At 47.3% G+C, this 13,584-nt stretch overlaps 1 protein-coding gene across 6 annotated transcripts in view; it reads left to right on the forward strand.

Moving 5' to 3' along the window:
- The window catches only part of RASGRP1 (RAS guanyl releasing protein 1), a 488,763-nt gene that overhangs the window by 439,245 nt on the left and 35,934 nt on the right, over positions 1-13,584 (forward strand). For all 6 annotated transcript variants that reach the window (XM_061180532.1, XM_061180534.1, XM_061180536.1 and 3 more), the window contains one exon: positions 11,805-11,910. In XM_061180532.1, coding sequence (XP_061036515.1) covers positions 11,805-11,910 — 106 coding nt within the window. The remainder of the gene's footprint in view (positions 1-11,804; positions 11,911-13,584) is intronic.

The following is a 13,584-nucleotide window of genomic DNA, read 5'->3' on the forward strand; positions in this document are numbered from 1 at the left end:
AGTTAAAGACCTGGACTCAGGTCAGGCACTCACCACGCATGTGACTTTAGGCAGCTCACCTCACCTTACTCCGTTACCTCGTCTGTAAAATAATTAAAATAGCACCCATCCTGCAGAGTTGGTGTGAGGTTCAAATAAGCTAACGTGCGAGGAGCGAAGGCCCTAATAAATGCGTGTTGTTAGTACTTCAGCGGTGGCGCGAGGTTTCGTGTGCTACGTGACTACTGTACTGTCAGGCAGCCTAGATCTTTGGGACCCGCCAGTCAACCAGATATCACAGTGGTTTGGACTTAGTGCAGGACCTTGTTCTCCCCAAAAAATATCAAAGTGCTTTGATCTCCTGATTATCTCTCTGCTGGGAGGGATGGAGGCAAGATATTATCAAACTTTTATTTGGCAAATGAGCAAATTGAGGGTCGGAAATGACAGAGCTATCCCAGGGCTTGGCAGCCTGGGTTCAGATCCCAGGACTGCCATTTACTAGCTAAACTTGGGCACGTTGCCTTACCCCCTTTTTAACCTCGGTTTCTTCATCTATCATGACAATACCACCTACCTCGTAGAGTTAATACATGTGAAGACCCTCTTGGAACAGGGCCTGGTACTGCACTCCATGTATGTTTAACAGCAGGAGAGCAACAGAGACCGCCAGCGGGAGAGGGAGAGAAAGTCAGGCTGGACTTTGAATGTAGTTCCCTTGTTCCAGTCAGATGCTGTATTTCCTCCGGCAGAACACCAAATGGTGCTCCCGGCCTTCCCATCTTCCGATTGGTATCCACTTTGTGAGTTTCAGTTGCATTTTGGCTATTTCTGTAAGACGGTGACACAGCACCAGTTCATGACTTGGACTGTTTTGAAACCCCTTCTTATTTGGCTCTTGGCTCCTGAGTAGAGGGCAGTTTTTTCTTTCCTTCAGTTAATAAGAGATTCCTCACCCACCTGTGAAGTTCTCTCTTTCAGAGTCATTCCTGGGTCCTCATGCAGATTTCTCCCTAGCACCTCAGTAAACCCTGAGAAATCCTTCTGTCTTGAGGACCTGAGGGGCGGGTTGCACTTAGAACCTAGAACTGGAAAGAAGTTTGGAAGGCCCCTACTTACTCTGCCATGGATTGGAGCCATGCTTGCAGGAAGCCACATCTGATCTCATTGGCACGGACAGTGTGACAGACCAGCGTGGAGAGCCCGTCTCTGAGTTGTGGTTATAATGAAGTATTTCATGAAAAATCATTGTTCCACTCTGGAATAACCAAAGCCTAGCAGGAGCAAAATAGTGTTCCAAATCCAGCAAGAGTAATAAGAACAGTTCACCCCTGTGACGGTGCTTCCCAGTTTACTAAGCGTTTTTCTGTCTTTAATCAAAGGTAATCTAATCCTAACTACAACCAAAGAAGGGGCGAGGAGGCGTTCAGAATAACTCCTGTCTGATTACAAAAGATTTTACTCAGTCCTTTTGCCATACATGATGGTGTGATGTCTTTTGTCCAGGCCTGTTCATTGCAGAGAATTATGAGCCAAGGACAGTTTGTACGGTGAAAGCACAGTTTGTGGTGAGACACTGTTGGGGGCAGTGCCATTTTATGGCAACGTACACCAATTGCTTCAGCCCTGTTGTGCACCGGAACGAGATTATCTAGGCGTCTAGGTCTGTTAGGATCAAATCAATATTGAGAAAAACTTTCTGAAGAAGGCTGAGTTCGTGGCTAACCAGTAAGTCTCAGACAGGCCTTGTGTTATTTCACTAGGTCAGGGTTTGGAAAGTTCCCTGAGTTGCTTCTTAATTCCTATCCAGCCTGTCAACAAATACTCAAAAAAAGGCCCAGGATTTAACAGACAAGATGGAAGCGATAGGAACGCGCTCCAGTAAGCAAGGAGAGAGCGGAGCGAGCGCTGCCCCAGATTCCCTTCCCTGTTGTGTTGTGTCTTTGTCTTGGGTCCGCTCCCTCTGTGCTGGCCTCCCACCAGCCACCTGCGGGCAGCTCTCTATGTCCTCAGGAAGCTGAGCCGCGGCCCTGCTGCCCGCCCGCCCCCCGCCGGGCACACCCTTGTGGTGCTGTGCGCGGGACGGTCACTGTGTGAGCCAAGTAGGCTGCGCTGACAGCAGCTCACCAAGGACTCAAATCACAGCTTCTCTACCCAGCTGGACAATTCGATTGTTCCCAGGGACTTAGGTGGGCCCCGGAGAAGCGGCCACCTGCCCGGGGTGTTCAGTTGGTGCCGCCTTCCAACAACGGCTCTTAGAATTTGAGGTCATGGCTTCGTCCCAGAGTCCATCACCGGGTCGCAGAGTCCATCACCGGGCCTACCCCACACCCGTCGCGCCCCCTCCCGCCCCTTGTCTTTCAGTGCCGGCCCAGCCCCCCGACCTCCACACTCGGGACTGTGTCCAATTTGCAGAACTGAAGAGGACAGCTTCCCTCACGACTTCTCAGACCCCTGATTCTTGAGACGTGACAGGTCCGGATGGAGGCTGCAGTCCGCAAGGAAGGCCACGGCCTTGCTCAGCAGAGGCAATAGAGCTGAAAGCTCTTTTTCACTTTAGGCAATTCGTGCGCATGGTTAGACATTTATAGATTGCAGTCGCTCATCCAAAAAATCTAGGTCATCCTTTACATAGAGCTTCACGCTTCGGAAGCAAAGCCGTGCGCAGGGAGGACCGTCCCCATTGCCCTCTGGTTTGGCTGAGGGAGTGGAGCTTCTGTTGCAGGAAGAGGGGGAGGTGGGCCGCTCAGGGGGCTGTGAGCTCTCAGGGCACTGGGTGTTTTCACCCACGTGGCCACAGGCTCTCTGGGGTCTAGTCGTCCTAGCTGAATGGTGCCAGTAACAGCCTTCGTGTTGATGTCATGAGAAGTGGTGGGTTTAAGGGTTCGGGTCTCCAGGAAGATTTTTAGTCTGTACCGTGACTGCAGCGAGAAGGGCAGGGTTGGTATGTGGGTGTAGGGCTTTTTGGGGAGAAAAAAGAGATATGGGTGTAAGAGGTTTAGCCTTGTAGCATGCACGGCTGGAAGTCAGAGCTCTTCCCAGTACGCCTAGGCCTTACCCCACTGACTTCCCAGCAATCCCCCGAGGAGAGGTAGATGCCAAGGAAGGAGCCCTGGGCTGGGGGCCAGAGGGCCGATCCTGTCCAGGACCTTCCACTCGCCAGCCCTAGACCGTGGCCAACACACGACACCTCAGTCCTCCTCTTTAAAATTGTGCCCACGGTGCCTGCAGAGCGGTACGACTCAGGTGCCCAGCACAGGTGATTCTGTCCGTTGAGCCTCAGTGCTGTGAAAACAAAGTCTTGCTCTCAGGCGTTCCCGTCCAGGGAGAGCAGTGGCTCTCCAGCTGCCGGGGGCTTCCAGGACAGCTGTGCGTGCACGCGCACGTTTTGTGCGTGTGCACGCTTGTGTGTATCTAGATGCCGGGCAACTTGAATGCCTGCCCCACCTCCCGCTCCACCACCCTGGCCCAGCAGGATGGTGAATAAATCCAATAGCACAACGGGAGCAAATGCAGTTCCTTCCCTTCACTAAGTGCCTCCAGGTCAGCCTCTCTGGGACAGGAGTTGAGAGAAGCCTGATTAGACCAAATCCCCTTTACGTAGGGGTTGATTAGCAGGTTTTTCTGTTCTCTGTGTCCCTGGCTTTGGCTGTCAGCACCCTCAGAGAGAAGAGGTGAGCCCGCCCAGCCCTAACCCACTTGGGGCAGACGCTGCTTAAAGGCCTGTTGCAGAAGTTTGAAATTGCAGCTCACGGTTAAACTGAGGCTGCATGTTGTCCCAGTCATGGTGTCCCCCAGCCGGTGCAAATAAGTAATTAAAAGCTAATTGTCACCAAGATATTCAGAGCTCCTGGACAGTGTGCCGTGCCAAGGAACAGAAAATACTCCAGCTAGACCTCCATTTTCTCACTCACGTGGCAGGCTCCCCGCCATGGGTCTGGGTATGACATACCAGGTTATCCCAGAGGGAACCAGAGCGGGGCTTAGATTTATGAGGGCTGGGAGCTTCCCTTCTCCCAAATTCTCACCCTACGTTAAAACATTCTTCCTTGGGTTAGAGCACCAAGTACTCCAAGAAGTTAGGGTTAGGGTTATGCAGACATCTGAGAGGATTCACCCGTGCGTCCTCCCCTCCTCCCGAGGAACGTGATCACCAGGATTAACTGGTCAGTCAGTCACCAGGCAAGGCCCAGGGGGCGTGAGATCAGGAGTGAGGTGAGGAGGAAAGCGGGTTTGGGAGCACCTGGGAACGAGGTGCCAGGTAGGATGGAAGCTGAGCAGGCACCGCCCTTCCGACCCCGGGACTGGCAGCGTGGTGCTGAGAGCTGACTGCAAGCATCTCCTCCCAGCTCCACCGTCTGACTTCATATTGGTGGCTTGGAATTGACCCCAGTGGGAGTATTAATACCACAGAAATCTGCAAACACTACAAATCAGGGTCCCTCTCACCCCCCCAGGAGAGCTGTTGTTTAAACTCTTACCAGTGCATCCCCAGTGGCAGCCACGCAGGTTCTCACGCTTGCCCTGTGAAGCGAGACTCCGTCCTTAGCAAATCACTTGCTTTCTCCTGGTTGGAAAAAAGATTAAGGTGCTGCCGATACATGTTGTAAGCTGCTCAGGTAGTAGAAGCTCTGAGAGTTCAAAGTATGTGTGCGTCACCACATTCTTTCTTCACGTGCACTTCCTACCCCAGCTGCAGCTGTTGGCCCTAAAAAACCAGACCAACAAACAAACAACAAACCAGTGAACTTATTTTCAGCTTGTCAATTTTTCTGCACTCTCCAAACAGGATCTAATGAGTGTAATAGTCTTGCTGTCAAGTAGGGTTTATTTCTTTGGAACATTTATCGTGTTGTAATCCATTCAGAACTCTGTGTGTATCTGTCAGGTTCTGCCTGGATCCAGCCTCTCCTGTTACTGGAGATACTGACCTGCATTAGCAGCTGCAGCCCTGCTCTAGGCTCTGGATCCAAACCTGCCCCGTGGCTTTCTGATACTAGCTTTCCATTACCATTTTCTGGCCCCTGGTTTCAACACACCTGTTCTTTTGTGTGATTCCCTCCCAGTGCTGATAGCTTGCTTACCCTCAAGATACCAATTTCTGACATTCTGTCTTTGGTACATACAAAATCCCTTCGCACATCAAGGGATTTCCATGGAAACCGAAACAAAGGGGAAGAAAGGACTCTGTACTGGAGTTTCTTTGGTGTTGGACATGTTTTATGTCCATTTTGCAGCGAGTCATTCCTGCCTTATCCCCCAGACAAGCCTTCACTGTAGGAAAGTTGCCCCCACCCCTTGTCAGCAAGAAGCAGTGCCTCGAATGCAGCCGTTTGCAAGTTTGTTCTCACAGGAGTCATATCATCAGGGTGCAGGGCATCACTCTAGGAGGCAAGCAGCTTATTTAAGATTAAACCACAGAAAGGAAGAAAAGAGTCTATGGGCAGGTTGAGAGACAGAGGGCTAGACCAGATGGCCTCTTGAATCCTGAAGCTTTGGGTCACCTCACTGCAGATGGCAAGAGATGCTTCCTGAATCCCCACGACTGGATAGGATCTCTCCTTCCCCTGAACTTTGCCACCATTCAGCATGATCTCCACGGGTTTCACTTCTAACATTGACTGCCTGATATTATGAAGTATGTTGGGTGTGTGTCTTATTCTCCAACTAGACAAGAGTTTTCTTATAGCTCTTCATATCTCCTTTGGTACTGAGGACAGTGCCTTGCACAGAGTCGATTAATTATAAAATGTTTTTAGTTGAAGTAGAATGAAAGTTGCTCTATAGAGTAGTTAGAGAGCTGTATCCTCTCGTTGGAAGGGTGTAAGTAGAGCCTAGTCAGCCAGTTACCTGTGATGCCTTTAGGAGGAAGTAATGCAACGGCTAGAAGGTTGAGGTGGAAGACAGCTAAAGTCTTTTCCACCGTGAGAGTCTGTGATTCCATGAAGCATAGCTAACGCCAGCACTGAGTCTAATGATGGAAAACCAGTTGCTGGCTCACAGAGAAATGACTCTCCACATGGCTTTTCTGTTTGCTCTGTGGAGCAAATGGTCCACAGGTCGGGTGGATCTTTGACTAGCATACTTCCCTAGCAGCACACATTGTTCCCCAGGTTGAGTGATGGAGTATGTAAAATGGGCATTTTATGTCCCACAGAGGTTTCAGCCCTTTAAAGAAGTCTCCCCCTGAGTAGAAGGAGAAGCAGATGGTAATGAGAAAATATGCACATTTTATTATGCATTGCACATTTTACTTATTAGAATTTTTAGTATGACACCCTACATTTTTCAAAAGCCTAAAGCTGCAAACAAAATTAAATTATTCACTGAAATGTTTAAATCAGCTTACAGCAATTATATCAGATTATCAAAATAAAATCCAGCAGTCTGGAAGGTAGATTCCCCTTGACCAGCCACTTTGAAATCTGACTTTCAAAGGGAGGCTCTTCCCCTGAAGAAGGGAGAAGCGCTGCTCCGTGAGATGAGGGCGGGAGGGGAGTGCATCCTTGATGAGGTTGTAGGGAGGTCGATGGTCGAGTTGGGGAGAGGTGGTGGCGGGAATGAGGGCAAGTGAACATGCCAGGAAGTTCTCCTGTGGAAGAAGGGGCACCGAGGAGGGGGTTGTGAACCAAGGTGCCGAGAGGTGCCCTCCTGGCCTTACCATATGCCAGCCTGCCCTCCCACAGAGCATGTGGGGATTAACACGCCATAGTGGGGGACCATCACAGAACTCTGTGGAAGAGGGGGTGCAAGGCAAAAGTGGAGAATGACCGTGACTGTGAATCTTAGGCACAGCACCCTTCTTATTTTAAAGCCAACTTGAATGATCACTATCAATCCACCAAGGCATGTGAGAGTTTTTCAGAAATCATCAGATGCAAAAAGCTATCCTTTGAAATGTGCATTAATTGGTTCCAATCCAATATTCCAGTGGCATCTCTTAGACTTGTAGCCCTATAGGGACTGGAAGAGATCTTAAAACTCATCTACTCTAGCCCCCTCCCCCCATTTAATACTTGAATTCCCTATCCTGACAAATGGTCATGCAGTGTCTTGGAAAAAGCTGGGGATCTGGAATCAAACGGACCAGGAGCCAGATCCTGAGCTCCTCCACCCATAGTCTCTTTGACCTAAAACAAATGACCTAATCTCTCTGTGCTTTGATTTCCTCAGCTATAAATTGTGAGCAGTACCAACACTGCAGAGGTGCTGTGAGAATTAGAAATAACGTCGTTAAAGTGCTGAGCGTAGCCCCTGGTATTGAGTAGGACTTCAGTAAATAATAGGTGCAATGCCAATTACAAAAATTGAATTAAATGTCCCTCCCCAGCCTCCTCTTGAATACAGAGGTCTATGGTGCGAATGCTTCCGTTGTTGGGCAGGCTTAATGGTTAGAATTTTCTGCCACGTGTTGTGCCCAGTTCTCTTTCCCATAACTTTTTCTATTCATCCTCTCTGGCCCCACAGAACAAGTCTAAACATTCTCCCACAGTTAACGTTACAAATATTTGAAGATAATTTTAATATTTCTACTGAGTCTTCTCCATGGTAAACCTATTTGGGTCCTTGAATCCTTCTATATGTGACTTGGTTTTCATCTCACCCAGGATACTACTAAGCCCCTTTCCCTAATATATGAGCATCCATGGAAGGATGCTAGCCAGCCACAAAGAACAATTGAGATAGCAAGTCTTAGATTCTATTCATACTGAATAAGTCTGCGACTGTGTCCATAACTCCAGGAACATTCTAATGCATACCCTACAAATATATTTCAGTTTCTCCTGCTTTGTACCATAACGTACGGGAATAGGAGCACGACTATATAATTCTGTGAGGAAAGGTGCATTATCAAAACTATATTGTCAGATGCTGACTTGAAAACTTACATCTGTATAATTGTGGTAGATTTGATTGTGTTATTGCCCCCTCGCCCAATTTTACCTTCTCTGTGTCAGTGATCTTTTCCATATGACTTTGAGGTTCCTGCCCTTTGACTTGAGATTCAGCAGTGACTTTCTTTGGCCAACAGAATAAAGCAGAAGTGACAGCGTGCCAGTTCTAAGCCTAGGCCTAAGAGGCCTTGGATATTTCCAGTTGCCCTACAGCGCCCTGCCATCACCATGAGAAGAGCATACCCCGGCTAGCCCACTGGTCCAGGGAAGTTGGGGAGGCATGTAGGATAGGAGCCCTAGCAAAGCCCAGCCTGTATCAGCCAACCCCTAGCCAACTTACAGACACTTGAGGAAAAAAAAAAAAAAGATTACTGTTTCAGTCACTGAATTTTGGGGTGTTTTGTTATGCAGAATTTTTGTGGCAGGAGAAAAATATTACAGAAATTATGTGGGCCAGAAAACAGATAGCAGTACTAACCCCACCTCACCAGAGTGTAAGCTTAGAATAAGTAATGAAAGATTTATAAAACTATAAAAGGCTAGATGAATACTTCTTAAAAATGATTTATCAAATTGTAACTTTGTTCCTTTTATAAACTGTGGCCAAGAAGAAAATGTGTGTATATTATATATCATTAATGAAATAGCTAATGAAAAAAGCAAACTCAATATCCAAAGATACATGAAAAGTTAAGGGGTCTCCTATTTGGTGTAGTTCACTCATTTACTCAAGAAGTGTTTAATGAGTAACTGTCATGTATCAGCACTGTTCTAGACCCTAGAGATATGGTTGTGGAAAAAACAGACAAGGTCAGGTCTCATGAAGCTTATATTCTAGCAGAGACTCAGAAAATAAAAATCAAATAAAAAAAGGTAACTTGAGATCACTGATAAGTGTCGTGAAGAAACTCAGGCAGGATCATGGCTACCTTAGGTAGTTTAAGGAAGACCTTTCTGATGATGTGACGTTGAAACTGAGACATAAATGACATGAATGGGCCAAGGGAAGAAAGGCCACATTGACGGAAATAACAAACGCGAAGTAGGAATAAGCTTGGAGGGTTCAAGGTATAAACAGTGGTATAGAGAGGAGTAATATGGTATGAAATGAAGTGGAAGACTAACAGGGGCCAGAACATGTAGAGCTCTGTTGGCTGTAGCAAGGAGTCCATGTTTTATTACAAGTATAATGGAACCCATTGAAGCGTATTAAGCACATGACCTGATTTATGGGTTTTAGGAGCTCACTCCTGGCTGCTGTGTGAAGAGCAGTTTGTGGGTAGGTGGATAAGAGTGAAAACAGGGAGGTCAATTAGGTCATCATGGTAATGGCTACAACTAGCATGATGGCAAGGATGGGGAAACATGGAGAAGTTTGAGGCATATTTTGAAAGTAGAATCAAGACTTGCTAATGGATTGGATGCGAGGAAAAGTGAGAGATGAAGGATGACCCCTAGGTTTTTTGTTTGGGTAACTGAGAGGATGGCTGGTGGTGCCATTTCCTGAGATGAGGAAAAATGGAGGAGAAGTGAATTAGGGGAGGGAGAGGTCATGAATTTTGTTTGGATGAGTTAAGTCAGAAATTACACATCTACGTGGATTCGCCAAGTAGGATGTGGGACATACGAATTCGGTACTCAGGGCTGAAGATATCTGTTGGGCAGTCATGAGCATATCAATGGTATTTTCGCCAAAGGACTAGATGAATTCCCCTACCTAGAAGAAAGAAATTAAATTTTTTAAATTTAAAGCTTAAAAAGTTTTAGACTTTAAAAATTGTTAGAAAAAAAGAAGTGGGAGGACTAAGCCACAGAGCACAGTGACATTTAAAAGCTCAGCAAAGGAAGAGGAGACAGAACAAGAGCTGGAGAGGGAAACTGAGAGAGTGTGATGTTGTGGAAGCCAAGCGAAGAAAGTGCTCCAGGAAGGAGGAGAGAGTTGTCAGCTTGGGTTGGGTTGGGTTGAATGCAACTCAAGTCATAAAGTAAGATGAGGACAGAGGCATGAACCCTTGGATTTGGCAATGTGGACCTTGAAAATAAAAGATTGGAGACCTTGAAAATAAAAGATTTTGTGGAATAAGAGAGGTAGGAGTCAAAAATGGTATGGATGAAAGGGAATGGGAGATGAGAAATTGATGACTGAGGTTTTGCTGAAAAGGGGAACAGAATGGAGAGGTGCCTAGAGTTTCAGGTTTTGTTTTATTTCATTTCGTTTTAAATAGGAGTTTCTGGGGTGTGTTTAAATGCCAGTGGAAGTAAACCAGGAGAGAGAAAGAGGAAAGTTGATACTGGAGGAGAGAACGTGGACAAAGACAGTGTCAGTGTCCTTGAGAAAAAGGAGACCCAGAGCTCAGTGGAAGCATTGACCTGTGAAGTGCCTTCCATGGTAATAGAGGAAGGCAGGCAGTAAGAGTAATAGAATGCGGGTAAATTGGTGGATTTGGTGGTGGGAAGGTGAGCGATCTTGTCACGTTTGCTTATATTTTCTCAATGAACTATGACTTTAACTCATTATTTGCGAGTGAGCCAGAACTTCTGAATCCTGAGCCCAAATGCACTATGTCCTTCATTTACCGTTTGGTACACTTGGAAAGAATGAAAATGATAACCCCTTTTGTATAATGTGCTTTAAAGAGCTAGCAAATGATAAAACAATTCATGTATATTCTTTCATTTGATATTTTCCCCTGAATCATTCAAGTTCCCAGCAGGGAACAGAATTCACATGGTTTGTTTAAATGAAGACACTTTAATGATGGGGGACTACTTACAGAAATGAGAGTGGAATTAAGAGATGCTGCACCCAGAGACTATCAACAGCCAGAAGTCATTACCACCCTCAGGAGCAAAGGGTCAAGGGAGATTAGTATATAGTATTAGATCCCAGTGAGAGCTAGAGCCCTCAAAGAGGGACCAAGCAGCGTGATCACTCATTGAAGAGACCTGCAGCTACAGGGAAGTAGTGCCAAAGCAGAGCAGGAAGGAGAAAGAAATACCTACTTCTCTCTCCTCCCATCTCTTGCCGATGCATCCCAATGGCTGAACCCAACTGGAAGCTGGCTAGCAAGGAGCCTGGTGCAGTCCATGGTGAAGGACAGAGACTAGATCTGCACTGAAAAACCAGCACAGCCCCTAACACTTCATGCCGTAAATGTTAAAAGATTTTGAAAACCACTCCAGGGGGAATCTTTGCACCCAATGCCATTGTATGGAATGCATCTTGTTATTTGGTACCAGCAGGATTTGGAAAACCCAAGTAAGGAGCTAACCATGATCTCTGATACAAATCATCATGGGTACTTGTAACCCACCCATAATCTCCAAAAGTCATGTTTGCCCATAGTCTTCCTCCTTTATTCCCATCCAGAGCGCATTGCCCATAAAACTAGGGAAGCTTACGTTTCAGGGCCCCTCATTTGCATGAGCCCCCTTCCAAGACCATGGGGCAGCCCTAGAAATGTATTCATATGGTCATATGTTTTTGTAAAACTAGCAAGAATAAGGTATTTTAACTGTAATCTGTTAAGACTATAACTTTTTTCCCTCTGACCCCAGAAAGGACTTCCTCCTTCCCCCGTTATATGCCTTTCAGGCATCACAAAGCCTGGATCTGCTTCTGCTTTCAACAGAGACTTGCATGTACCGGTGCAAATGTTATCCTTTCCCCACGATTCTACCACCTTTCTGGCAGCGTGGTTAATGAGCCTCAAAATGGACACTTGGGGGTGGGGAGAATGCAGCAGGAGGATAAAGAGAAGCAAAGAACGGAGGGATGTGTGGTGCCAGAGTCAGTGGGGGCGGGGCGCTGGGCCTGCAGAGCCCGCACTCTGGTCTTCCACCGGGAGTGATGGGGGGCTGGCAGGTGTCCCACCAGGTAACTAATTCCTCTCTGGGGCCTCGCTCAGAAGCTGCTCTTTATGTTTTCAGATGCAGACGGAAACCTGTGTCGAAGTAACCAACTGTTGCAAGTCATGCTGACCATGCACCGAATTCTCATTTCCTCTGCTGAACTGCTCCAGAAAGTTATCACTCTATATCCTTTAGCACAGTGCCTGGCAGTCCCCAAATGGGATTCGTTCAGCAATATCTTGAAATCTGAAGGATGCTTTCACTTTGGTTGGTTTGGCATAACCGTGAGTGGTTAATGGGTTCATACGTCCTTTCAGGGAATGGTGTGCGTGTCTGTGTGCATGTGTGTGTGTACATATGTATGTACGCATATGTATGTGTGTGTATCTTCTGTTGGGCGAGGCAATGTTATTGATGCTGATTGCTCTGGGAAGAGGCCAAAGAAATCAACATGCAAACACAGTCTTCTTAGTTCTTGCTAGTGAAAAATACTTTTCCTGTAGATTAATCAAAATTCATATTCATCCCATGCAAATTGACAAGGGTGCAAGCATGACTCAAGTGATAAACTGCATTCTGGCTTTCCTGTGCAATTCTTCAGCCTTCCCCAGGTTCTGAAGAGAGCTTCCTGATGCCAGAGCATCTGGAGAGTCTGCTGGTGCCTTTTTGCTTCAGGCAGAGGCACTGGCTACGTGCCAAGCAAACCCTGCTGGATTCTAACCTTCTTTTGGGGGTGTGAATGGAGTTGGGTGGAGAAAACGGCTGCCTTCTCCCTCTCCCTGATGACGGATGACACTGTGGGCTGTAAGTGGGCTGAGACTGTTTAGCACCTTGAAGCCCAGGTCCCTGGCACTGAGTCATGCTTTGTAGCTGTTCTCGTCCTTTACCACTCTCCTCAGCCATCCCTTTTCATCTCATGGCACACAGAAAAAAAATAAAAGCCGTAAAGACTGAATCTCTTCCCTAAAGCGACTCGTAAACCTTTACCTCTCATCTCAGAGGACATGTTTTCAGTGGCATTCCAAGGGTGCAGCCTTGGGAGGGGTCCACGTGATGAGAGGTGCAGGTAATAATTGGATGTCTGGTCTGCAGAGAATTTTAAAACCATAATAAAGCAGACTCAAGAGTTCGTCTACTTTTTATTAACTCCACGTACCAGCAGTTCTAAACAAGGTCAGTGATTAAATACTCCTTGCTGAAAAAATTTTGTTGCTCTAAGGACTGAGCTGTACCTGGGGTGCCCGTCTTGGTGCCCCGCCGGGTACCTGCCCCCACGGTGGAACCAGAGCCCTCTCCCTCCCCGTCCTCCCTCCCACTCTCACAGAATCTTTCTCTTTCGGTTATCTCCCCTCTCTCCTGTCCTTTTAAACCCTGCCTCTTCAGGGGCACCTGCCCCTCAGCCTAAAACACATTCAAGTCTCCCCAACCTAAAAATAAACTCTCAACCCTGCCTCCCCTTCATTCCATTGATAGGGTTAGAAATGTGATGCACAGACTTCTTAAAATAGTCCGCACTCACTATCTCCCATCGCTCAACTCCCACTCAGTCCTTAACCCGACTGCGGCCTCCACCCCTGTACTCAGACTTTCCTCTGATGTCACCAGTGACCTCCTAGCTGCCAAGCCTGGTGGCTTTTGTTTCCACCCTTGTTTACAGCGATCTCCATGTAGAGGCATTGTTGACACCCCCTGCCTCTCCAGACTCCCTCCGGGGGCCCCAGGAACTGCACCTTCCCGGCTCTCCCTCCTCCTGGGCTGCCTTCCTCCACCTCTCCATCCAGCCTCTTCTTTGCGTACCTCCTCGAGATGGGGATAACATCCTGGTTTCTTCTCACTGCACTTCCCCTGGGTGATTCCC

Source organism: Eubalaena glacialis, chromosome 2 (assembly GCF_028564815.1).
Source record: "Eubalaena glacialis isolate mEubGla1 chromosome 2, mEubGla1.1.hap2.+ XY, whole genome shotgun sequence".
Lineage (NCBI taxonomy): Eukaryota > Metazoa > Chordata > Mammalia > Artiodactyla > Balaenidae > Eubalaena > Eubalaena glacialis.